This window comes from Trachurus trachurus (genome assembly GCF_905171665.1).
Source record: "Trachurus trachurus genome assembly, chromosome: 21".
In the NCBI taxonomy this organism is placed as follows: domain Eukaryota; kingdom Metazoa; phylum Chordata; class Actinopteri; order Carangiformes; family Carangidae; genus Trachurus; species Trachurus trachurus.
The window spans coordinates 19,612,535-19,635,846 of record NC_139899.1 but is presented as its reverse complement, the minus strand read 5'-3'; the positions used below and the strand labels follow the sequence as shown (position 1 = coordinate 19,635,846).

The 23,312-nt window shown below is 42.1% G+C and overlaps 4 protein-coding genes across 5 annotated transcripts; 1 reads left to right on the top strand and 3 right to left on the bottom strand.

Moving 5' to 3' along the window:
• Positions 1 to 372: 372 nt before the first annotated feature.
• On the bottom strand, positions 373 to 5,137 carry nxpe3 (neurexophilin and PC-esterase domain family, member 3). Of its 2 annotated transcripts, none has more exons than XM_083996276.1 (6): positions 5,006 to 5,137; positions 4,137 to 4,344; positions 3,136 to 3,917; positions 2,318 to 2,388; positions 2,001 to 2,222; positions 373 to 1,394 (listed from the first exon to the last, which is right to left on the bottom strand). In XM_083996276.1, exons 2-6 carry the CDS (start codon positions 4,227 to 4,229, stop codon positions 829 to 831), a joined length of 1,734 nt encoding a protein of 577 aa, XP_083852402.1. In that variant the 5' UTR covers positions 4,230 to 4,344; positions 5,006 to 5,137; the 3' UTR covers positions 373 to 828. The 2 variants fall into 2 exon arrangements, with proteins under 2 accessions (XP_083852402.1, XP_083852403.1); XM_083996277.1 differs by lacking the exon at positions 5,006 to 5,137 and adding an exon at positions 4,655 to 4,736.
• Positions 5,138 to 6,414: 1,277 nt separating this feature from the next.
• On the bottom strand, positions 6,415 to 11,405 carry cep97 (centrosomal protein 97). The gene is made up of 11 exons (XM_083996529.1): positions 11,292 to 11,405; positions 10,516 to 10,658; positions 10,230 to 10,388; positions 10,000 to 10,101; positions 9,790 to 9,903; positions 9,493 to 9,659; positions 9,231 to 9,395; positions 8,434 to 8,612; positions 7,709 to 8,351; positions 7,516 to 7,591; positions 6,415 to 7,403 (listed from the first exon to the last, which is right to left on the bottom strand). Exons 1-11 carry the CDS (start codon positions 11,326 to 11,328, stop codon positions 6,918 to 6,920), a joined length of 2,271 nt encoding a protein of 756 aa, XP_083852655.1. The 5' UTR covers positions 11,329 to 11,405; the 3' UTR covers positions 6,415 to 6,917.
• Positions 11,406 to 11,913: 508 nt separating this feature from the next.
• On the top strand, positions 11,914 to 15,497 carry rpl24 (ribosomal protein L24). The gene is made up of 6 exons (XM_083996679.1): positions 11,914 to 11,957; positions 12,084 to 12,159; positions 12,907 to 13,017; positions 14,048 to 14,184; positions 14,555 to 14,618; positions 15,367 to 15,497. The coding sequence occupies exons 1-6, from the start codon at positions 11,953 to 11,955 to the stop codon at positions 15,445 to 15,447; spliced, it is 474 nt and encodes a 157-aa protein (XP_083852805.1). The 5' UTR covers positions 11,914 to 11,952; the 3' UTR covers positions 15,448 to 15,497.
• Positions 15,498 to 16,120: 623 nt separating this feature from the next.
• Positions 16,121 to 22,042, bottom strand: mpc2b (mitochondrial pyruvate carrier 2b). Its single transcript, XM_083997019.1, has 5 exons — positions 21,646 to 22,042; positions 19,306 to 19,346; positions 18,995 to 19,079; positions 18,522 to 18,633; positions 16,121 to 17,302 (listed from the first exon to the last, which is right to left on the bottom strand). The coding sequence occupies exons 1-5, from the start codon at positions 21,737 to 21,739 to the stop codon at positions 17,227 to 17,229; spliced, it is 408 nt and encodes a 135-aa protein (XP_083853145.1). The 5' UTR covers positions 21,740 to 22,042; the 3' UTR covers positions 16,121 to 17,226.
• Between the last annotated feature and the right edge of the window lie 1,270 nt (positions 22,043 to 23,312).

The following is a 23,312-nucleotide window of genomic DNA, read 5'->3' as shown; positions in this document are numbered from 1 at the left end:
ATTTGAGAAAAGGATTACAGTCTACAGTAAGGATAAACAAGTCTCACACTGTTGCAGCTTGTTATTGTTACTTGGGGGAATGCTGTTAGTGTAATTCACCTCAGACAAAAGCTAAACACTGAAGGTTTAAGTACGGTACATGTATTGCACACACACAAAAAAAAAACACTTTGGCATGTTGACTGTTTAAAGGGATAGTTCAACATTTTGGCAAATTGGCCCATTGGCCCTCTAGACATCCCTCTAGTTTTAAGAGTAGGTTTGTTACCTTTAATTGTCGGTGCAAGCTATTTGTAGAACGGCGGAGCAGAGCCGCGAGCTGCTCAGAGCTACGTTACGGAGGCTCATCAAGGGATTTCTTGGTTCCTCTCATCAAACTCATCAAATACACAATCCAACAACTCCAAACCTCGAAAACAACTCCAACAACCAAGAAATCCCATTAGCCTCCATAGCGTAGCTCTGAGTAGCTCGCGGCTAGGTAACGAACCTACTGCTATGACTATAGGGCTTATGGCAATGGGCCAATTTGCCAAAATATTGAATTATCCCTTTAACTGTTTGCGTTAATATTTGTTTTTGTTACCAAGGTCTTTGGCGTTCCTGAAAAAATTAGTTTGGAGGGGATAGAAAATAAATCCACCTGGCATCTAAACACTGATCAGTACAAGACATTTGGTAAACCTCTCAGTAAAGATGGTGTTTAAAGGGTATGTAGCTTCAGACACTTGTCGATAATAATGCCAAACAAAAACAAAAAAGTGTTTGGATGTGAAGAACCAATCGGTGGATTCACATTAGTAAACTCCTTGGTCTGTCTCTGTGGGTCTAAACATGTTGCTTTGTTTTGTTCACTGGGCAAATGTAAGACAGAAGCACGTCTATCATGTTCTTGACGATGGTTGGGGGTGGGTGGAGGGCGTGGGGGGAGTGGTGCGCCAACGTCATTTGCCAAGCATCTATGATCAAAACGCTCATTCCCTTGAACATGGCCCTGAGCACCTCGTCCAGCTGCAGCGAGTACCAGTCGCTGTTGTACAGGCTCACCTCTTGGTCCAAGGCTTGGAGGTTGGCCGACCGGATCACGACGAGCGTTCCCGGCGCCCGGTCCAGAAGTCGAAGCACCGCCCGCCGGATGTGACGCAGCCGGCGTATGTACACCTCCACGGGAAAGGTGCTGAAATGGGCCCAGATGCTGAGGACGACGATGGAGTTGGGACCCCCGGAGAGGCCGTCCAGCTCGTTTGAGACGTACCTCATCTCGCTGGACATGACGGTGGAGAACCGGATGGGCGGGCCGTGGCAGCGGTACTTCAAGAGAATATTATGTGTGCTGTCCACTGCCATGAAAGGACCGACGTTTTTAGGACTGTGGAGGTTAAACTCCTTTAATTCTGGGGAGAGTGGGGAGAAATTGATTATCCAGTGGGTTGCATGCACGGGGCAAACATCAGTCAGTACGGTTACATCTAGAGCTTAATCGAGCTATGCTCAAAATTAGATTCTGGCGTCTAATCGGACTTCTGTCCTTGTCCCAGTTTACATGCTCAAATAAACAATGGGAATGTGTCCTCTTCCTCAACACTATGTGGCGATATGCGTTGTTTCAGCGGGTTAATACAACCCCTTTTCCGGTTAGGCAGGCGGCAGACCGGCATTTTCGAACAACAGCAAGATGGTTAATCGTATGGCTTTGTTAATCTCATACGTAATGTGCGCGTTACTTATTGTGCAGATAAGGTGCACGCTATCCCTCATGGTCATGGTGATTTTGAGAGGCAGACAAGAACGCTGTAACGCTTTAACAACATCGCTTCTGCGACCGGCTTTCTTGGATGTTTTCGTTCCGGGCCGATATTAGTTGGACTAACGCGTTTACATGCACTCAGTTGTCCAGTTAAAGTCGGATTAAGGCAATCATTTTGTTTTCTCAAGTGTCATGTAAACGTACTGAGTGTGTAGAAATAAAATATGAGATGAGACAAGAAGACAAAACTCACCTGGTACAAAAGTAATGAGGTACTCGAACCACTGCCTCACTGTGGAGTCTCCGTACATGTTGATCACCTTGTTCCTCAAACACTGAGTGACGGCAGATGAATGATTGAACTGGCGCATTGTAACACCACCTAGCGCCCTCCATGCCTCGCCATAGTAATATCCAGACGGTGCTTGCTCAGTAGGCTCTGGCTTTACACTGCTGCTCTCCTCTTTGACTTTATCTGACACAAGGTGAGAGACATTGGAGACAAAATAAATCAAATTCCTTGGACAAAACTACACAAACTACAAATGTGACTCTGCGGGTATAGTGTACCTTTCCTTGGAGGCAGCACGTTGATTTTGCCAGGTCCTGAAGCATGTATGTGAACTTTGATGTTTACACCGCTAGGGTGAAACAAGAAAACATTTCAATGTTAAAAATAAAGCTATTGATGATCAACAAATCCTGCATGTAATATCAAAACCACCAATGTGTTAGCCTGTCCTTCACCCTGTCTGAGACACTCTGCCCAAGCGCATTGTTATTGCTAAAGACATTGTATATCACATATAGTTTCTTCTTTAAAAAAATAAAATAAAATGAAAATTCAGTTGTGGATTCATACACATTTTTTCTACTTTAGTCATGTTAATCCAATGCAGGATTAAAATGACTAAAAATAAAATGCAGTGCTCATGGTCATTGTTAAGCAACATAATGACTCCTTTTTAATCATATTATAAGAACATTCGGGTTTACAAAATATAATCCTTTATTAAAATAGGCACATATTCCTCTTAGTTAAAGCTACACACATGGGATACCTTGGTCAGGGGCACCATATGGGATTGAAAAGTTATAGAGGCCATGAAAAATATGAAATCATAGCGTCTTTTTTTTTTTTTTTTAATTAAACCCTTCTCTCCTCCAGTGTAATGTCTTTCGATGGAGCACAATATAGCTAGCGGTGCCCCCAACTTTGGATCATCTAGAAGGGTGCTAACTTTAGTGGCCTTTTGTTTAAATTGGATCTCTGGCCCTTTACTACATTTTATCCCCTCCTCACCTACCCCTGACTTTCTGTCTTTCTTTAACTGTTCTATTGAAATAAAGCCAAAAATGCCCAACTTTTAAAATACAACACTACCAACCTCTGGAAGAGCAATGCCTCTTTGTTGGTGATGAGGTGTTTCAGGTAGCCTCCTTTGGCGTGGTTGACTCTGGTGTCACAGCTGAGCATCTTAGGTTTGTAGCAGTACCAGGGCTCCCCTGTGTAAAGGTCAGTGTAGTTGCACAGAGGCTGCTGATCAGGGGGCAGGCACATGTTACACACAGTCGTTTCAGAGAGGAATCCCAAGCGGAACAGGCTCTTGAAAAACACCCGATCGGGACGTTCTTCCCTCAGCCGCCGCAGCACCGCGACCGCCTCGCTGGAGTGCACCAACGTGATCTCCACCTGTGCAGATCCGTTCCAGAGGAGAGGGAACAGAGCAGAGTAAAATCCATTCCTGTGGTCCAGCACTTTACCTCCTATACCTGCTCCGAGCTCCGGAGAGTGCAGCCTGGCCAAGAGGAAGTCCCCGCCGTACCGCTTGGGGCGACCCTGGAAGTCGTGCATTTGGACGAGAGCCTCCAGCTGGTCGCCCACATGCCACTCTCTTCCTTCTTTGGTGGGAAGGATGGCAAACAGACTGTGCACAGGGTCGCTGGACTGGCGCAGGGCTGCCGTCGCTGCCCTTGGCGGAGGCCCAGGCCAGGAGATCGAGTCCAACAGGTAGCGCTCCTCGAGCTCATCTTCAGGTGAGGGCTTTTGACCCAGGTGAGCACAGAACGTGCGGTTGTGGTAAAAAGTGGGGAGGCTGACGGAGATGAAGGACGAGTGGATCCTGCTCTGTAGCTGGTAGAGGGCTGAAAACGTGTGGCAATTCCAGCTCTGAAGGGAAAAAGAAAAGAATTGACAAAACATACATATTAATACACATTACCTTTTATTACATTTCTTAAAATCTCCATAGAAAATTGACAACAATGACTCGAAATCTACAGAATATTCCAAATTTGTCGAAAAAGCAATTCAGAGATAACAAACTAAAAGATCATAACCATTTCTACTCCGAGGTCACATTATGTAGGTACACATGTGTACCCTCACCTCCACTGTGTGGATGTTGCGCAACAGGAAGATGAGTCCGGAAAGAGCTAGGAAGAGGAAGACGAGGGCGTATTTGGACAGATAACGGCACATGGTGACCTCCTTCTGTCTCCCATGATCAGGCCCTGCTCCCCTCTCTCTCCCTCTCTCTCTCTCTGTGCTGTCACCACGGCGATGATGGCATCACTTCATCCTCAAGCACCCAACACTGAGAGAAAAAGACGTTGTCAAAGTGTGAGACAGGAAAACAGAAAGCTGGTTGATGACCAGCAAATCGTGAGCTTAGAATTATAGGGTTCTATCTCCGTTTTGGGTAGTTCCGAGATATTGAGCATCAAAGTTCCAACTCGGCTTGTGTTTTGGTTGAAAAATTGAGATAGAACCTTATAATTCTAAGCTCACGAAATGCAAATACAAAAATAAGACTAAAAACAGCAAATATTCAAATTTGTCAAGATGTAACATGTGGAATTAGGTTGTTTAAAAGCATTAAACGCTGTTACAGGCAAGTGACCAACCGATTAATTGGCTATCGTCGTCGCAGATTCTCCGGACGAAAGTTGCTGCTTGTTGTTGCCTCGCTACCGTTACTTTCAACGTCCCTGTGTAAAGACACGTTAACGGTCGTACTAACGGTCACGGCGGTGACGTTCGGTCGGTTCGTTGACTCATCAATCACATTAACGGCTGCTGCACTGGCGCACGAGCCATCAACAAAGAAACGGCCAGATGATAGTAGTAATCAATACACATACACGGGCGGATGTTCCGACATGTTTGTGTCATCGATCATAACGCGAAACCGATATCCGTTAGCTAACTAAACGTTAACTGCTGGTTTAGCCGCGTAGTGGTCGTGTATAACTTACGTATCTGACTGGGGGGAAACGTTAAAAGCGTAGCGTCGGACACAGGCGGAGGAGGAGGAGGAGGAGGGCGAGGAGACGGAGAGCTGCTGGCCGGAGGAGTGGAGGCATCAGCGGGTCGAGGACAGCGTAGTAGACCGGAGCGGAGGAGCGTCTTGGTTATTATGGTTAAAGCTCCCAGGGGTAACGTTAGGGGTGGGTCTACGGTAGGCTGCACGGTCTGTCCCGCCCTGCTGCGTCCTCTGCTGGTCGTTTACAACTTCTGCATTAAAGGCGAATTACTGTAACAGAAGAAAGCTGTTTGTCCACAGGGGGAAAAAAGATAAGGTCACAAGAAGAAAATTGTATAATATTTGGCAGCCTTTCTCAATATTTATTGAAGAATATAGTAATGTAACTAGCTGGTGCTGCCCTCTGTAATTTCTTTTCATTTCAGTGTTATCTATCGTGTGTGTGTGTGTGTGTGTGTGTGTGTGTGTGTGTGTGTGTGTGTGTGTGTGTGTGTGTTTTGTTATGTCTGTCTCAGACAGACATAACAAAACACACATTTTTTGTATCCGATAAATGTGTGGGTGGGACTGGTTTGAGTTTTCTCGTTGTTTTGTTGGACTTGTTTTGAATTGTAAAAACAATATAAAAAGACCTTCATAAGAATAAAAATAAAATATTGTGTACTCAATAATTATAGATAATCAGTTTTAGGTAGTTAACTATAGAATAATTATAAACAACAACAGCAGCAGCAGCAACATATTTTGGGTGGCAGCTCTTTGATGTCCTGCAGCCCATGAAATGGCCAAACCATCCATTGGTGAAATCTCCCTAAATGATGTGTTGGGTCAGAAAACAGTTTAATACTTTTTTTTTAGAATGTATGTTATGAGACTGGAAAGACTCCCTATAACTCAGAATCCCTGTTATTGATTACTAAGTCATTCCGCAAATTTAATGGGTCATTACTGGACCAAAATCAAACGTAAGGGCAAAACTAACTTCGTGATAGTGATTATTACTGATTAGTTTTAATTTTAGTTTCCTCAAAAGTTCAATAAAAAATCCTCAAAAATACAATTTCCTCTGCTTAGAGAAATTTTGCTTTTTTTTCTCTTTTCTTTTTAAAGCAGACTTGTCCCAAGATTATTATGTCCCATGTCTTCTCCTTTCAAACTGAAAACTGAGTCCTGGGGTTCTGGTTGTGTTGTATATTTGTTGTTAGTTTTTGGCAGAGGATTCGTTGAGCAACTCAGGAATGACAAGAATCCTTGATAATTACTGTGTTTGTTAGTTGCAGCCTTATCTTTCACAATATTTCAATATTACATAAAACCAAATAAGAATATTTGAAAAATTATAATTGCAGATTTATTTACATTTATCTTAAGAACATAAGGACACAGCAACATTTTCTTCAGTTAAACATTAAAACACAGTGTGTCACACTGGATAGTTGCATGTTTTTGCTCATGTGTAGCGTAGTGTTTCTAAGTGCACTACATTTAACACATCAACTCTAATCTGATGTATTGTGGTTTATAAACAATGCAGTGGATACTGACAGTATATGTCTGGGCTTTGCATCAGTAAAGGAAGCAACATACTCGTCATCACACAATTGCTTTTTAAGTTAATATTACATTTTGAAAGCCACATTACAATCATTGTCTTCACACAAAGAGGAAATGGTCCATTAAATAAGAGAAAACGTAGTGATGTATAAAAAAAGACAAAGTTACATTCACAGTAAGGTTTAGTTTTCAAGCCTGTCCTGGGTTCAGGCTGGAGTGCAGTTATTTATAACCAGGTCAGTAATCATGATGAGTGCTGTCAGGCCCAAAGTCTCAAGGGAGCAGCGCATCTCAATCCTACGTCCAGTGCCAATTTACATACAGTAAGAGTTCTGTACAGGTGGAGACCCTCAGACGGGGGCGGTTCCCTCTGTCTTCTCCACGGGGGAGCTGGACTGTGCTGTTTTACCAGGTGAGATGGGCGAGGAGGGCTGCGGCGTCTCTGTTCTGTCGCTGACCGCCTCCTCGGCCTCCTCCTCCCTCTGCTGCACCGAGGACAGGTACTGCTCCAGCAGGCTGCAGTCGGCGCTGTCCACGCCGTCGCTGCAGCCGGTGAAGCCGCTACGAACGGGGCTGAGCGCGCGCACCGTCTTCAGGGAGTCTTCCGTCCCGCTGCTCAGGAAGCTGTCCTCCTGCGCCGCCTGCTGATCGCTCGACGACTGGATGCCGGAGTCGGGGAAGGAGACATCTGTGCCGGGTGGGTTCTTCGTGCTGGAGGCGACGGGCAGCGCAGCCTTACACTGTCCGGGAGATGAGGGCTGAGCCTGGCTGACAGCGTGAGTAATGCTGGACAGCTGCTGCTCCACAGACTTCTTCCACTGCTGCATAGACTGAAGCTACATGGCGCAAAAGGAACGAGGCACATAAGAGCAATACCACAAGACACAACATTACACAGCACGAATAACGACTTATGTAAGGTAATGATGAATAATTCAAATCACTGACCTCTTTCCAAAGAAACTTCACCGCCTCCTCCTGAACCAGCCTTTGCAGCCGCTCTTCTTCATACTGTTTCTGCACACTGCACATGCAAACACATCTGTTTTATCTTTTAGTCAAAGTACAAAACAAAAATGTCTCATCACAGATTATTATTATTATTATATTATTATTATCATGCTAACACTGAACCACTGACCTGCCCAGCTTCTCAGACAGGAAGACGATATGCTCTTGCATTCTGCGCAGGCGGATTTCACTGCGCACCTCTCTGGCCATGGGGTGACAACAGCGAGCGTACTGCCCCCTCCACCACGACTGGATTTTAACTGCTGCCTTGTCTGCCTCCATCAAACCTGCTTTGCTGGCACACACAGCAGCGTCGTCCTGCTCAGGAGCTTCTTTCATCTCTGCTTGTCCAGCATTAGAAGATGCTTCCAGGTCAGTTTGTGATGTGCTAACATTAACCCCGGGCGAGACAGCAGTTGTGGCTTCTTCTTCTTCAAGAGTCTTCCTCTCTTGCTTCTCCTCTGGGGGTGGATTATGTGTCTTGTTAGTGGTGGGTTTTCTGGGCTGTGGTGGCCGCATTGGGGCGAGGGAATCAAGTTCGAAGGTCTCCGTCTCGTCCTCGCTGTCCGACTGGTTTGTTTGTGGCTCCAGATCGGACGTGAAGGGGATAAAGGTAGACTCGGAGGAAAGCAAGCTGCTGTTAAGTTTGTCCTCATCAGTCTGAACGTCCTCCAAAAAGATTGGCTGCTCTACGAGCCTTGGGCTGCGAACCACTGGCAACGATGTGTGGGAAGAATCGGAGCCCACCCAAGTGTTGAACTGCACAACTGGCTCTGTAAGTTAAACACAAAAAGAAAAGTCAACATTATTTTAAAAAAAATGAGCAGGACTGGTCTCCTGGTGTAAAGCTCGTACCTGTCTCCAGGACTGACGGGGCAGCAGTTGGTCCTGGGGCAGTGTTGTTCTTCACCTCTCTGGCTCCCCCCTGTGGTGTGGCATCTGAAGGACTGCGCATGTCCACATCCAGTTGAGTTGGACGTGGAAGACTGGAGCATCCTCCCCGGGTCTCCTCTAACAACTGCTTTTGGTGAAACCTGAGGGAAAAGCATGTCAGCACTAACACTCATTTAAATAAATGTTTTCAATGAATGCACATGTACTGCTTGTTAAAGGGATAGTTCAACATACTGGCAAATTGGCCCATTGCCATAATCCCCATAGTTTTAGGAGTAGGTTTGTTACCTTTAATGGTAGGTGCAAGCTATTTTTAGAATGGCGGAGCCGAGCCGCGAGCTGCTCAGAGCTACGCTACGGAACGTTACAAGACAGGGTTGTTTTCGAGGCAAACGCAGAGACTGCTTGCCGAAAAACTGCGGTTTTGCATGAATTTGCCATGAAAACTCAGTCTCGTAACACTCTGTTATTATCTCATAGCGTGGTGAATGTGCAGGTCACAACTTGTCCACGAAAGCGTTTTGGAGTTGTTGGATTGTGTATTTGATGAGTTTGATGAGGGAAACCAAGAAATCCCATTAGCCTCTGTAGCGTAGCTCTGAGCAGCTCGCAGCTCTGCTCCACCATTCTAAAAATAGCTTGCACCAACAATTAAAGGTAACGCACCTACTGCTAAGACTGTAGCGATTATAGCAAAAAAAATTGCCAAAATGATGAACTATCCCTTTGAAAAGCTCTCTGTAAGATCAGACTCATACCTCTGCTTACTGAGGATCTTCTCCAGCTTGGCATCTTCTGCCGTCTCCAAGGCCGGTGATGACGTCAGTGGGCAAACAGTGGTGAGGTACTGAACCAGCTGTATGTGCTGACCTGGTCGGTACGAACGTCCTTTACCTTGACTGTACAGCCACTCTGCTTTCAGACTGGGATGGTCACAATTACGCACAAGAAATTAGAGATTCACACTATTCCTGTCTTTATGGCAACAAGCAAAATGTAACAGTATACAAATGTACGCACCCTTCTTTTTGTGTGACTACATAGCCATCCAGCACCTTTAGGCTCAGGCACCAACTCATGATATAAGGCCGATAGTCGAATCCTGGCAGTGAAGGTGTTGCCATAACACAGGGGTTGCTCATTATTGACAGCTGCTCCAGTTCGTGGAGGGATGCCAGGTAAGACACCTATGGAGCGATAAGAAATAAAACAGGGGAGGGAGGAGAAAAAAGAACAGAAATCAGTCAAGTCGCTAAAAAAATGTTTTAAATGGAAATCAGTGTTGCCGTATTGAGTTAAAGAGAAAAAGTGAATTACTTCATTGAGATCTCTTATCTCATTTTCTGCCAGGGACAGAATGGATAAATGGGCAGGTAGGTGAGCAGGAACAGTACGAAGTGTTGTAATGCTGTTTCCATGGAGTAAAAGTGTCTGAAAATGTAACAGAAACGAATCACAAAATAAGACTGATGATATAACTTCATATTATCAACTCGTATTTAGTTTTGTTTTGGCTGCAGAACTCACCTTTAATGCTACGAGTTTAGTCAGGTCACCAATGGTTGATATGTTATTGTCAGACAGATCCAGGTGTTGAAGGGAAACACAGTTGCTGAGTTGCTCAATGACCTATGTAAAAGAGTGTACACATCTGATTAAACAAACAACAAATACACACACAGGCTGAAGCTAATCTGTGCATTGATATTTTTGTAAAAATGAAGTTACGTCGATGTGAGGATCTCTTTTCTCCGCACCTTAATATTGTTTCCAGACAGGTTGAGCCATTGAAGGTGAGGCAGATCTCTCAGCCCCTCGATGTAGCCGATACTGTTATTGGGAAGATTGAGGACTTTCAGCTCTGTCAGCCGAGACACACCCATCATCCTCACCAGACGGTTGCTAGCAACAGAGAGCTGAAGAGGAAAAGAGTTATAGCCGGACATTAATTAAGTAAACTATCAACAATGCTATGTAATTCTGTAGATAAAAGGAGTGAAAAGTGAATAAAAAGACAGTAGAATCTGACTATTTGATAACTACCTGCTGAAGGCCTGGGCTTCTTTCCAGGTGGTCCAGTTTCATGATGTGGTTACGGTCCAGGATGAGTGTGTGAGTGTCCTCAGAGCAGGTGAAATTAGGATCCAGCTTTTGGACATTTCTGGCTGAAAGGTCCAGCACAGGCCCTTGGAAGAGAAAAGAAGGTGGAAATTAAACAGACTGGATCATCACCATAGCCACATAACACACGGGCTGTTAAAGCAGCCAAGCATACACATAGCTAGTTAAGTGCTTCAAAGAAAAGGGTGGTGAAGAAAAAACCCATTCTGTACTGCAGAGATTGACATCTTCCAGACAACAAAAGAAAATATGTTAGTCATTTCAACATGTCTATCCTCCTTAAGTTACTTGGATTCAAATGATGGTTGAAATATTACCAGTGCACTCAAATTGTAATTCCTGACATTGTGACACCTGAGGACATGATGAAACATGACTATAAAGGGCAGAAAAATAATCTATATGCTAACTGTCAATTGCATAAATTGCTATGACTTGCTTTTTACGGTCTACTGCAGATCACACCATAAAATTAGCTGGTTTAACATTCAATGTTCGTTAAACATCGCTATTAGACCATTTGTAAGTCTGATATCAGGGTGTTTTGATCTGCACCTCTGGACACAGCTAATGTTAGTGTTCGGGTGATGCATGCTAGCTAACGTTAGCCACTAATAATACGATATAGCACAACATATTCTTTTAAACAAACGAGAGTCGTTTTTGATTGTGACACGAAAAACCAACGGGCCTCTTACCAGCGTTTAAATCAAACTGTAAGTCTGATACACCCATCCTGTTGTCCCAGGCAAACACCCTATGTTGGCGGATAACTCTATTAGCTGCAGAGCCCGGTAGTGACTAGAAACGTCTGCCGCTTGTCAAACGTCTGCGCTGTTTCTGGGAAATGTAGTCCACAGCGACTGCTCAGTTCATTACGAAGCGGTGTCTCCGCGGCTGGAAAGAACTACAACCGTCGGCGTTCATCATATAGCGCGCTTACGTTACTGGAAACCGCGAACCAGGTTGTAGAAAGGAAAGAAAAAGCGAGTTAATAACATTTTTATTTTGTTTATTTTTTATACAATAGGCCTGTAAACCATTTTATTATCATACTGTTGTGATATTTACCCCAAAGAAAGTAGTGTTAAATGTTTGTTTGCTAGTGATGAGATTGCTGGGCAACCGTCAGGTTGTGACGTCATTGCTAAATTATGAATTTGTATTACCGTAATTTGATGCACATATTAATTAAAACATAAACCCCGTGTGTATATTAGGAGTAAAACACTAATAAAACTCCAGCTGACTAAAAATGTGAGCTGTTTAGTAGTTTATAAAAATCTATTTGAGGTCGCCTAAATTCCGTTTCCGCTTCCGTCGTCTTTCTTTCCGGTTTTGTGCCCTCTCGTAGCCATCATGAAGTGAGTAAACGGAATACTATCAAACGCCATCTACCTTGTTAAATAAACATTTTAACGACTCTATCCACGTCCAAGATGCAATTGTATCATGTTCTTTCAGTGATGTCTGATATTTGTCGTTTTCAGGGTCGAGTTGTGCAGTTTCAGCGGGTATAAAATTTACCCCGGCCATGGCCGCCGATACGCCAGGATAGACGGAAAGGTAACTACAAACCCCGAAGCCGGGTTGTCTGAGCTTCGTCTGCAGTGGTGTGGTTTACAGTTTACCCTATTAAATCCAAGTATTCGCTGTCCAAGTGTCCCACAGTGTGTAAATAACATCTGTATTTGTCTCTGGAGAGGCCTCGTCGGCTCAGTGCTATGCTATGTCAATGCTAACGTTAGCTGACAGCGTCAATGTGTGAGACAAACTGTGTGAATCAACTAGTGATACGAAAAACTTCACAACCCAAACTTCAGCTGGACAGCGTGGACACAATCACTTGTCACTCGATATTTTACCTCCATGGTCCGTGATCTAAGTTGCTGTGACACTTGAGTTACATGTGTAGAAACTCTCAGGTGCAATAAGGTGTTCACCAGATCCTTGAGGGTTATTGATGGTACTTGATACTAAACAATAGATAAACAGCGTGGTGACTTTATCAGACGTTACATGAGTGTTAGAAGAGACTGGTTTAGCAAAAGCTTTGACATTTGAATTGCTATTTTGCCAAAAGTTGCATGCATTTGTAGATTACAATATCTGGACTGATTGGTTATAACCAGCATTTTGTAGATGGCACAAGGGGCTCTGGGAAATTTCAACCAGTACTTCCTTCAGTGTTTGCTATCTTTTTTTTCTCTACATAAAACAGTTAATCACAATTCAATCTAATAGACTAGGAAGTCATGTTTGAAGATAAATGTATGACAAGTCTTTTAAAGTTTGGTTTCCTGTGTTCATCAGGTGTTCCAGTTCTTGAACGCCAAATGTGAGTCTGCTTTCCTGGCCAAGAGGAACCCCAGACAGATCAACTGGACTGTGCTGTACAGACGCAAGCACAAGAAGGGCCAGTCTGTAAGTAACAATACTATGTGTGCTGTTCAGGGGAAGTGGTTATTAAAATGTGCACCGTTTTTCTAATTTGTGGATATCACTATACCAAAGTAGTCGTCTGTATCGTCTAAAAGTATTTGTTGGAGTGACTCCCTTTGGTGCTGATGTTTGATAGATGAAATGGTGTGTGTTAATTTCCTGCTGAACGTTTACCACTGATGTCTCAAAGTTGAAAAATGTGTAAATCCACTGCTGCAAAGTTTCATCACAGCAGATGGTTTCCCACGGGACTAAGTGTGGTGGGTTACACAAAATCATTCTCATTGATCTGTACTTGTTCAGACTATTAAACTTCAGCACAACACAAGTTTTATTTCCGCTTGGCTGCACAGTTAGGTTTGGCTGTGGGTGAATGGTGTGCACAGTGTTGGTCTGTGTTATGTGCTGTTGTCTGACTGTGTTTTTCAGTCTGGGCAGCAGTGCTCACTCCACACCTGCAGCCATAGAACAACAGGAGATCATAGTACTGGCCTTTGACGTCTTTATTGACCTCTCACCATCGGTCAGCCTCCAAACTCTCCAACATGTCCTGTTACCTATCATAATTGTGTTTTATGTGCAGTCTAAAATGCTGCTTTTCACCGATAGCAGCATTTCAGGGTTTCTGCAGGGAATTAATTTAGACAAACTAAAACTTAATAGCCAAATTGTTGTATCTTGGTCTTCATAATGTACAAAAATCTGCTGTTTGCAGTATCTGATGTTAATATTCATGTGTGAGGTATCGGAAGACATCAGCTGATGGAAGTTTGGGACTTTTCCAATATTGCTATTGAGAAATGTTGACTGGGAAAGTGTTTGGCCAATTACACCACACATCTGAACATTGTCATCTACTGAAGATGTAGGATGCTACCGGTCCTTTTTTCTAATCTCATTCAGTGAACAGAGGTTGAGCTGGGGGGGAGGACATGATGCTGAAGTAATATTGAGGGATTGTGATTGTGGCCGACAAAAAAAAACTGAAGTCTCCTTGTTGTGTCTTTAACAGGAAGAGGTGACCAAGAAGCGCACCCGCCGCGCCGTCAAATTCCAGAGGGCCATCACTGGGGCCTCCTTGGCTGAGATCATGGCCAAGAGGAACCAGAAGCCCGAGGTCCGCAAGGCCCAGAGGGAGCAGGCCATCAGGTACGACACAAACTACCTCTATATATCATCTGATTTCTAGGTTTCTCTTAGATTTTAAGAAACTCTGCAGCTAAAGACGCATCATGCCCTTATACATTTATTTAGCTTGCAGACCAGGTGAAGATTTGCAATGACTTTAATGTCATGGGTCTTTCACTGTATGACTTAATTCACAACATCAGTTTGGCATCATTTTGGTCAATATCTATCAAATATGACTTAAAGTGTTCAGATTGAGTCCATCTGTTCTGCCTCAGTTATACCACTGAAGAACACATTGGAAATGCGAGTGGCAGGTTTATGACTTTAATCTTGTTGCTTGTTCCTGTTTGCTTCTATAAACTTGATTTGTTTCTCGTTCTTCCTTCAGAGCTGCCAAGGAGGCCAAGAAGGCAAAGCAGGCAACCAAGAAGCCCGCTGCCCCAAGCGCAAAAGTAAGATCTCCTTATTAAATCAGGGCTTCATCCTTCTAAGCAGCAAAAACTACTTTTTTCTTCTTTTTTTTAATTGGCCAGTAAGAAATAGTTATTTTAGAGCTTTGACGTTGAATGCACATGCAGCTCTGGAAAAAAATTAAGAGACCACTTTCACAAGTGTTTCTTGAAAGCATCTCTACATGTATGACAGTCATTCTTTTCTTTTTAAAATACCAACACAAACACAACTCATTCTACTTGATGAGACACTGATGAGGTCATCACCTGAACCACATCTGATTTTATAGGAAGATTATAAAAACCACTACTGGATTAAATATTGACATTATCCCACAAAAACTGATTTATAAACTCTTCCTGAGTTAAATATTCTTGCGGTGTTCTTTAGGAATAAATATGAACATGTTTTCTTTGCATTATTATTATTCAAGGTCTGAAAAGACTTGATATTTCTGTTATTTAGACTAGTTTAGTCATTAGCCAATAAAAGCTCTAAATGACCTTTTTTTTTTTTTTTTTTTTTTTCTATTTTGGGAGAAATGTTGTCGGTAGTTGATAGAATAAAAAAAAAATAATAATTTTACTCAAACACATACCTATAAATAGTAAAACTAGAGACCCTGATCATTTTGGGAGTGGTCTCTTAATTTTTTCCAGAGCTGTATATTAGTGAATCCTGTTCAGTATTCATCGGGTTATTGAATTTGTCTTTAATCACATGTTTCTTGTGTTTCTCTTTCTGTAGGCTGCAGCCAAGACTGCACAGAAACCCAAGATCGCTAAGCCCATGAAGATGAGCGCACCCCGTGTCGGTGGCAAACGCTAAGCCTGACTCACTGTTAAAGGTTGTGAATAAAATTTTGTGGTAAACCATCATTTGTTTGAGTTGATTCTTGTATAATTGTTCACTATTCACACATCCTAACATCACTACACTCACTTCATCCACTTAAAAGGGAGTTGTGAGGGATTTTGGACACAGTGTATTGAGTGTTTTGAGTGTCTCCTCTGAGGTTTGCACCATCAGTTAAAGGTCGGTCACAGCAGCATCCAACCTTCACTACAGCTGAGGCCTAATTACACAAAATAAGCCCCTGTGTCTGTAAGCTGTCTCCAGATCTCAGAACAGTTTACTCTCTTCAGGCAGCTGAGGTTGGGACTTGCTTGATGCAGTTGCTCTGTAGTTTAAAGTGTAGGCAGATTGGGGGGTGAAGTTCAGCTTCTCTTGTCTCCTGCTCTTGAGAAGGCATTAAATCCATTCACCTGCCCTTAGTTCATGTTGGTTAATCATATCACATTGTTTTTATATACAGCTGACCCACCCTAACCCTAGCTAAAATAAAACTATATACTGTAAATATCACAAATCAAGCTGTTCAACAGGATTGAATACCATGACAAGTAAACACACCTTAAATGTGTAAAGTTGACAGCTCCGTATATTGACTTGCATCTTAATGGTCAGTCACTTACTGTATAGTTGTAATTGTAAAATCAACTGCAGGTGTTAAACCAGATTTATTAGCATTACATAGCCACAGAGCCTTAATGATCGATCTTCAAAGTGCCATTTGTTCAAACAGTCAGCAGATCCAAGAAATATTTTAAAAGTGATGACCTCAATTATTGCTAAAAATCAAGTGGGAAAAAAAAACAAATATACATGTGGGAGGAAAAATATACACTCTTCTAAGAACTGAGAGGCATCAGAAGCATTGCGTTGATATTAAAGAGTCAGGGTTACAGCGTCGGTGCCAGTGTTCACTGGTCGACTCTGTCGGTAACAATCAATAAAAAGCTGCACAGGATAAACATGTGGCATTGGTGGAAGTATTCCTGATAAGAGAATCAGAAAATAACAGCATCTCTATACATCTTTGACTACAAGAGAAAGATTTAATCAAGTTATTCATAAATTAGAATTTGTTCTCACACAAATTAAAGTACTTAAAGCCATTAAAATGGAAGGAATTGTTACATGGTGATGAATAATGGTTTAATAATCACTGAGGTACAGATGGCGCGACTGTGGTCAAATTATAAATAAGTAAACCCAAATATAAATGTGTTGGCATCCCTCTTAGTTTTCATTTGGAAACACTCCTTCAACCACGTTCAACACAAATCCAAGAGATACATCTTTTTTTTTCTTTTTTTGGGAAATTATTGCATGAGGTACTGATTTGCTACACCTGAAAAATAATGATGGAAAAAGCAAAACTTCCCACATAGTGCACGATATATCAAGCATGAACTTTAACCAAACAATGTACAATCATACAACTTGTTGAGCAAGCGGTACTTGTGCGTTGATGACGACCATTCTTGAGTGTGTGTCGATTACATTATTTAAAAAACCGTACTCTTGTCTGTTTTCTTTCTTTCTTTCTTTCTCTCTCTTTTTTTTGTAACACCCTGAGGAAATTTGAAACTTAAGTAAAAAGTGCACATTTCCAACAGGGCCAACAGGCTTAATGTGGTAGAATAATGGTTATGGCATGGATGTAATGGAGACGACATGGGATGATGAGAAGGGGCAGGTTAGTGCCTGGTGTGAAGTCTCCCTTTCAGTCCACTGCAGGTGGAGCGCCGGCAACACGAGCACTCAGGACTCTGCAGCCACCGCTGCCGCCGCTGCTGCTGCTGCCGCCGCCTCCTCTGCCTTCACATCCTGCTTGTGCCTGTTAGAGGGAAAAAACATCAACAGCTTTAAGGCATGGGTTCAAATCTGGCTAGCGGCCCTTTGCTGCATGTGCACCCCCTCTTTCCCCTGATTTCCTGTCTTTGCCAGACTGTCTCTGATATAATAAGTCATGAAAAGCCCAAAATATATCTTAAAAAAGGTTCTTATTCTGGAAGTTTGCAAAAAAAAAGTGTTTCTTTGGACAGGTGTTTCCATGATTGAATAGAACAAAATATCATGTTACAGGTTATAAAGGCTACAAAGTCAGGACAGAGCCTTATTTCAGCCTTTGTGGGTAATTGGTTAGGAGTCACAGACTCTGTTGCTGTCCAACTGTACTGCAGGACGAAGACTAGTTTGATTATGACACCTTCAAAAATTAATACATTTTTGATGATATCTAACACCCCACTATTGTTTACATTCATCCACACTGTTATTAGCTGTATGGCTTATGAGTCTGTTCATTCAAGATATTTGTCCAGGCTTGTGACTAAGTAATGGACAGATTTATACAAACTCAAGAAGACGTAGACGTTGCTTAGTAATCTTTGATATCCATCACGATGACTACATGTTGGGATGTACTTCAACCATCACTGTTTAAAGTCCCTGGACTGAAATTGTCATTGTTATTTATTAAAGGTCCCGTGTGTAATAGTGTATAAAGTTTATAATCACTACAAAACAAAATTTGTTTGGTTTTCGTAGCCCAATTATTCTTTAATTTTTATATACATACAGTATAGCAAGGGTCTTGCTTTAGAGAGTGTTGCCATCTTGCGCCGCCATGTTTCTACATTATAACCTATCCAATGGATGTTGTTTTCCTGACCACATGTCTCATTTTCACTAAATCATCATTGCTTAAATCGTTTCTAATCATAATTTCTAATCAATCACAGAGCTTCTCTCTTTGTAGGAAATATTTCAACACTTTCCTGCTGGAGTTCAGTCAGTTGTCGACATGTGAAATCTGAGCAAACATGAAAAGTACTGTGTGTTGCACATTTACTACAACTCTTAACTGTAGCAGCTGCTGCAGTCTATGTAGTTAAAAATTAACTTGTCTCTATGATTTCATATCAGCAACGATTTAGGACTGAATATCTCACAAAGCTACTGTTAACTTATCTTGGATTCTTTAATATTACTGGTCATTAGAGGGGTAATAACAGATATCAGTGAGGACTCGTTACTGTAAATTCACTACGAACCTCCAGATCCTGTAGAGCTGGGAGGCTCCCGCGCTGCCGACAAAGAAGTTGACGGCAAACAGGTTCCAGTTCTTGGGGATAATGACCAACGAGTATCTGGACCAGATGAGACCTGGTGGAGAAGAACGACAGCTATGAGTGAAGGTTATGCACATGGATGACCCAGTCTATGTTTTTGGCAAAAGATAAGATTTGTTGAAAGACACATATTGCAAAAGCAGATGCATCAGTCGACCTTTTGCACAGATTGGTCAAAATTCTCTACGAGCGCTGTGATGAAAGGTGAATTCAAGTTTCACATTGTGAAAAGTTACAATCAGGATGTCTTTAGTGTGATTTCATATTATTTTCCAACATGAAGGGAACTTTTACACCCAGTAACTTGAATCAGCTGCAACATTTTCTTGGAAATTAAACAAATGTGTGTTTGAAACTGAAACATTATGATGGATATTATTGACATCTCATCTCACCTGTGGCCGTCAGCACTCCAGACTGGGAGGCACTGAGTTTATCTGCTGGTCGAGTCATATCAGCCAAACCGGCTGCCACCAGACCCTGTGGACAAGAGAACATGTTTTTCTTTCCCAAACTCAGTGTTGGGACCCTCAAAGGATGAAACACAACATTACTGCATGTAGGCTCTTATAAATATCCAAATAACATATGCATCGGTGATTTAAATAGCTACCACACACATATTTATGCAACTTCTGATGAGTAGATCGTACGTTGACAAAGTTTTATTTTGAAGGGTCAAAATAATATATGATAAAGTACTTACCCATTTAAACACTGGGGCCCAGAAGAAAACAGTTTTAGGTCCTAGAATAAAAAAGCAAAAGAAATTAGAAGCATGCAATCATGTTGTGACAATGTGTGATTTATTGTTTCTCTTAATTACATGGATTTTCTCTGAGGTCACTAATGAACACTCGAGGTCTAGGATTTTCTGAATGAGTGTAAATATGAAACCAAACTCCAGACAGTCACGTCGGAGCATCAGTGTAACAGATACCTGGACGGCTCAGTGTAACAAAACGTGCTGGGAGGAAACTTAATCGGTTCTGTGCTACTTACAACAAAAACCCTCTGTTGCAACATCTACTGTAATCATATTAGAATATTTTTTCCAGTACAGACGTAGAGAAAAACGTCTCAGAGGGGCAAATATTTGCAAAATCATGTACATGTACCTGCATGAAGTAAATTACATAGGTCAAATAGATGGCGCAATGGGACGTAGTACACAAAAATGTGACAAATCAGACACAAAACAAACAGATTTTTAGTTAATGGGTAAACTATATTTGTTAAAACTTCACAAATCAGTAAAAAAAAAAAAAGTTTGAAGACAAGACTTTGGCCTTTCAGTACTTGCACTGTGAATTTTTGACAAACCATAAACAAAATCAATCAATTCACCGCATAAATAATTGGCAGATTAATCAATAATTGCTTACAGCAGTAGACAAGTCAATTTCAAGTCAGTTTTGATTGAAATTTAATTTGTTTTGATGACAAAACTCCTCTTAATCTCAAAGCTTACACTGTAAACATAACTTAATCTTTTTTTTAAGGCTGAGATGAGGGATCATCAGGAGGACGGTGAACGTCTCATAGCAAACACTGAGGTTCTGTCCTGTAGATAATCTTCCTACCAGGCTTTTCTACTGGGTGAAAAGATTAGACCGAACCCGAGACAGTCAGGCCTGCAAATCTGTGTAAGAGACTTGGACACCTCAGGCCGTCTGAGTCGCTGGGAGAAAACTCACATAAACCTCATTAGCAACAGCAAAGGGGAGAAAAGCATGAGGGAGTGTAAAAAAGGCTGCAGGTCTGAAATCAGCTCTGGACACATTCCCGACCAGTGTTGCAGGCTAAACAAGGTATGTCACTGCAAATTATATGTGACGGAGTTGGCGTATGTTGCCGCCCCTTTATACCTGGTCCGAAAGTCCTTGTGCCCTTGAACAGACAAAACAAAGATCAGAGCGTCACCGGTGACGCCAGTAAAATCTTAATCTCAGTAGTCTCTAGTTAATATCAGTGTCAGAGAGAAAACAATATGTGTGCAAGTTGTACTTTCACAAGGGAAACACACACTCTTGAGTTGCTAGGTGTTTCTACTTCTACAACTATAATGCAGCCTAATGCAACAAATCTTCCTTTAATGAAGGTTTTAATGTGTAATTTGGATTTCTGATCTGTTGGACTGCATTAAACTGGGAGCTGTTTTCTGTTTTCTTAACTTCCCTCATCCACTGAAAGCAACAAGAGTTGACAAAATATACTTTTATGACAACAAGGTGTGTAAACAAAGCTGTTAAAAATAAGCCTTAGGTCACTCTCAGATAATTACCCCATAATCATTTAAGTGCTTTAATCATGCCGAAATACCTAGTATTTGCTTCTTTTCAGCTTCTTATAGTTTTCTCTTTGATTTATATCTATTATATAACTTCAGTTGCACAACTTGTGACAGAAAAATTTGAGCGATTCTTCTAAATTTTTTGTCCATTCAAAAACTATCAAAGAAAAACACAAACACATTAAAGGCACTGCCAATGACTTAACTTCAGTTATATATTTAATGACACTAATTGAAGTTTGGGAAAATGTATTTTCCTTTTTTGCACTGTTCATGACCCATTGGCTTTATGTTGTTATTAACTTGTACAAAGTTAATAACATGGCAGTAAGGAGACAGAATTGGCTGAAAATCTGAGTGCCTTTTTTATGTCGATACCTTTGAACCCTCCACTTATCCATACCATAACACCACACATAACTCTCAGGCTATAGGACAAACAGGGCTGCACCCTGACCCTGTCACAGACCCAGTTCCTCTTCAGACACTGAGCCTCTGAGCTGGTGCATAAAACCAGGGTCTCTCCCTCCCACTGGCACCTTGAAGCAACGACCTCCACACACCTCAAACTACAACAAACAAACACAGGCTGCAGCTGCTTTTCACTCCCTCGGGAATGGCTGCAGGTGCTGCATCTATCCACCTCATATCAAAACAGCTGGACGGGAGCCCCGCCACATCTGTCAAACAGCCACCACCATCATAAACACACACACACTCAGACTGAGCACAAACCGGGGGTTGTGAATTTACCTGCCGGATGGTTGTACAGGGGTCTCAGCTTGGCGGGCAACATGTGCTCAACCTTGTCCAGGATCCTGTGGTAGGAGGCTCTGAGCGCAGCCATGACTGTAGATGTGGATGAAGCTGCTCACACTGAAATAAAGAAACTTACAGCTAGCTCTGCTACACGGCTAGCTAATATAGCAGCGTTTCTCCCTTTTACAGCCACAGGATTGTTTTAAAAGAAAAACCGTTTTGTTTTGCCTCCTTGAAGGACGTCGACAGGTGAATAAATAAATGAACGGCAGGTGATTGTACAGGTAGAGGTAGATGCTGCTGTCCTACTGTCGACCTTCCCCCGGCGGCTCTGTGAACATGCTAGCGCTGCTGCTGCTAGCCGTCAGTTAGCTCCTCTCTGACCGACACGACGAGGTGACTTTCTGTCCGTGCGATGCAACCTATCACGTGAGGGGCGGGGCCACACGTTCCCTCCATTCCCATTGGTCCGCCGCGTCAGACCCTCGATGTGATTGGTGGATTTGACCTAGTTTCTTTTATAAAACCGGCGTATCCTAACTGGGTGGGTATGAATCAACGTTTACAACAAATTGGAGACAGAAAGATCTTTTCTTTTCTTTTTTTAAAAACACTTCCCATTTTCACTATCATTTCCTCTCCAGTCTGGTTGAGTGTTGTGGTTTGAAGTCAAGAAAGATAATGGCAAAAATCTGTATGAAATGCTCTCTCTTTTCTTCTTTTTACTTCTCTGTCTATTTACCCAACCCCTTTCAATGGACTTCAATATAGGGTTATGAGCATACGCCATACGGTAAGTCAAAACTCAAAGTAATAGTCATATTATATCATATATATTATGTTGCATGTTGTTGCTCTAACTTGAATTAACACTGAGACAGCTTGGTGAGTGGGAAATAGGATAGCATCTGGAGCATTTTGTCCATTTCTAAACTGGAATAAAAATAAATGTTCAGATTTTAAGGTAGGCTAATACTAACCTTCAATTCTTTCTGAAAATAAATTACTGAGTTGCTAGGCCGAAATGGATTCCTACCATGGATGGATTATACCATGTAAAACTGACTCTGACAAAATATTTTCCAGCAGTAGGCCTATATTATAGACTTCTTCAAGGTGCAAAAGCATCAGATTCTGGACTGTGCTGTACAGAGATTGTTTTGTTATAGGTGGCCTATTTTAAAAAAAAAATGAAACTCTGAAGTGAAATATCAGTTAAGGTCAGTCCTGCATTGCTGTATGATCTCATGACCCTGTTTCATAAGAAGGCTCTGTAACAAAATGGCCAGCTTCCACTTTTTTTCCCTGGGTCCTTTCTTTGAGGTGTCTGGAAACGTCTTAAAACCGCATCAAATGCTATCTGTTCAACTGGTTTACATCCTACACCAAAGTAGCGACCAGTCTATGGTAGCGACCCAACATAACTGTGCTGCAAACTGGACCCCCTCGAAAACGAGATGATACATCTCAAGGGGTTTATCCAAATAAAGACATTTCTACATTCAAACTAGTCCTGTGCCAAGCCATCTACAAAACACAGTGCTTTCTTTGCACCCTCTTGCAAAGTCAGAGCAAACCTACATGAATACAGCAAAGCCTGGCAGTAAATGTGATTTACTTGTGTTTAAAGAGACGTGAGGTTTCACAGCATGGCTGTGATA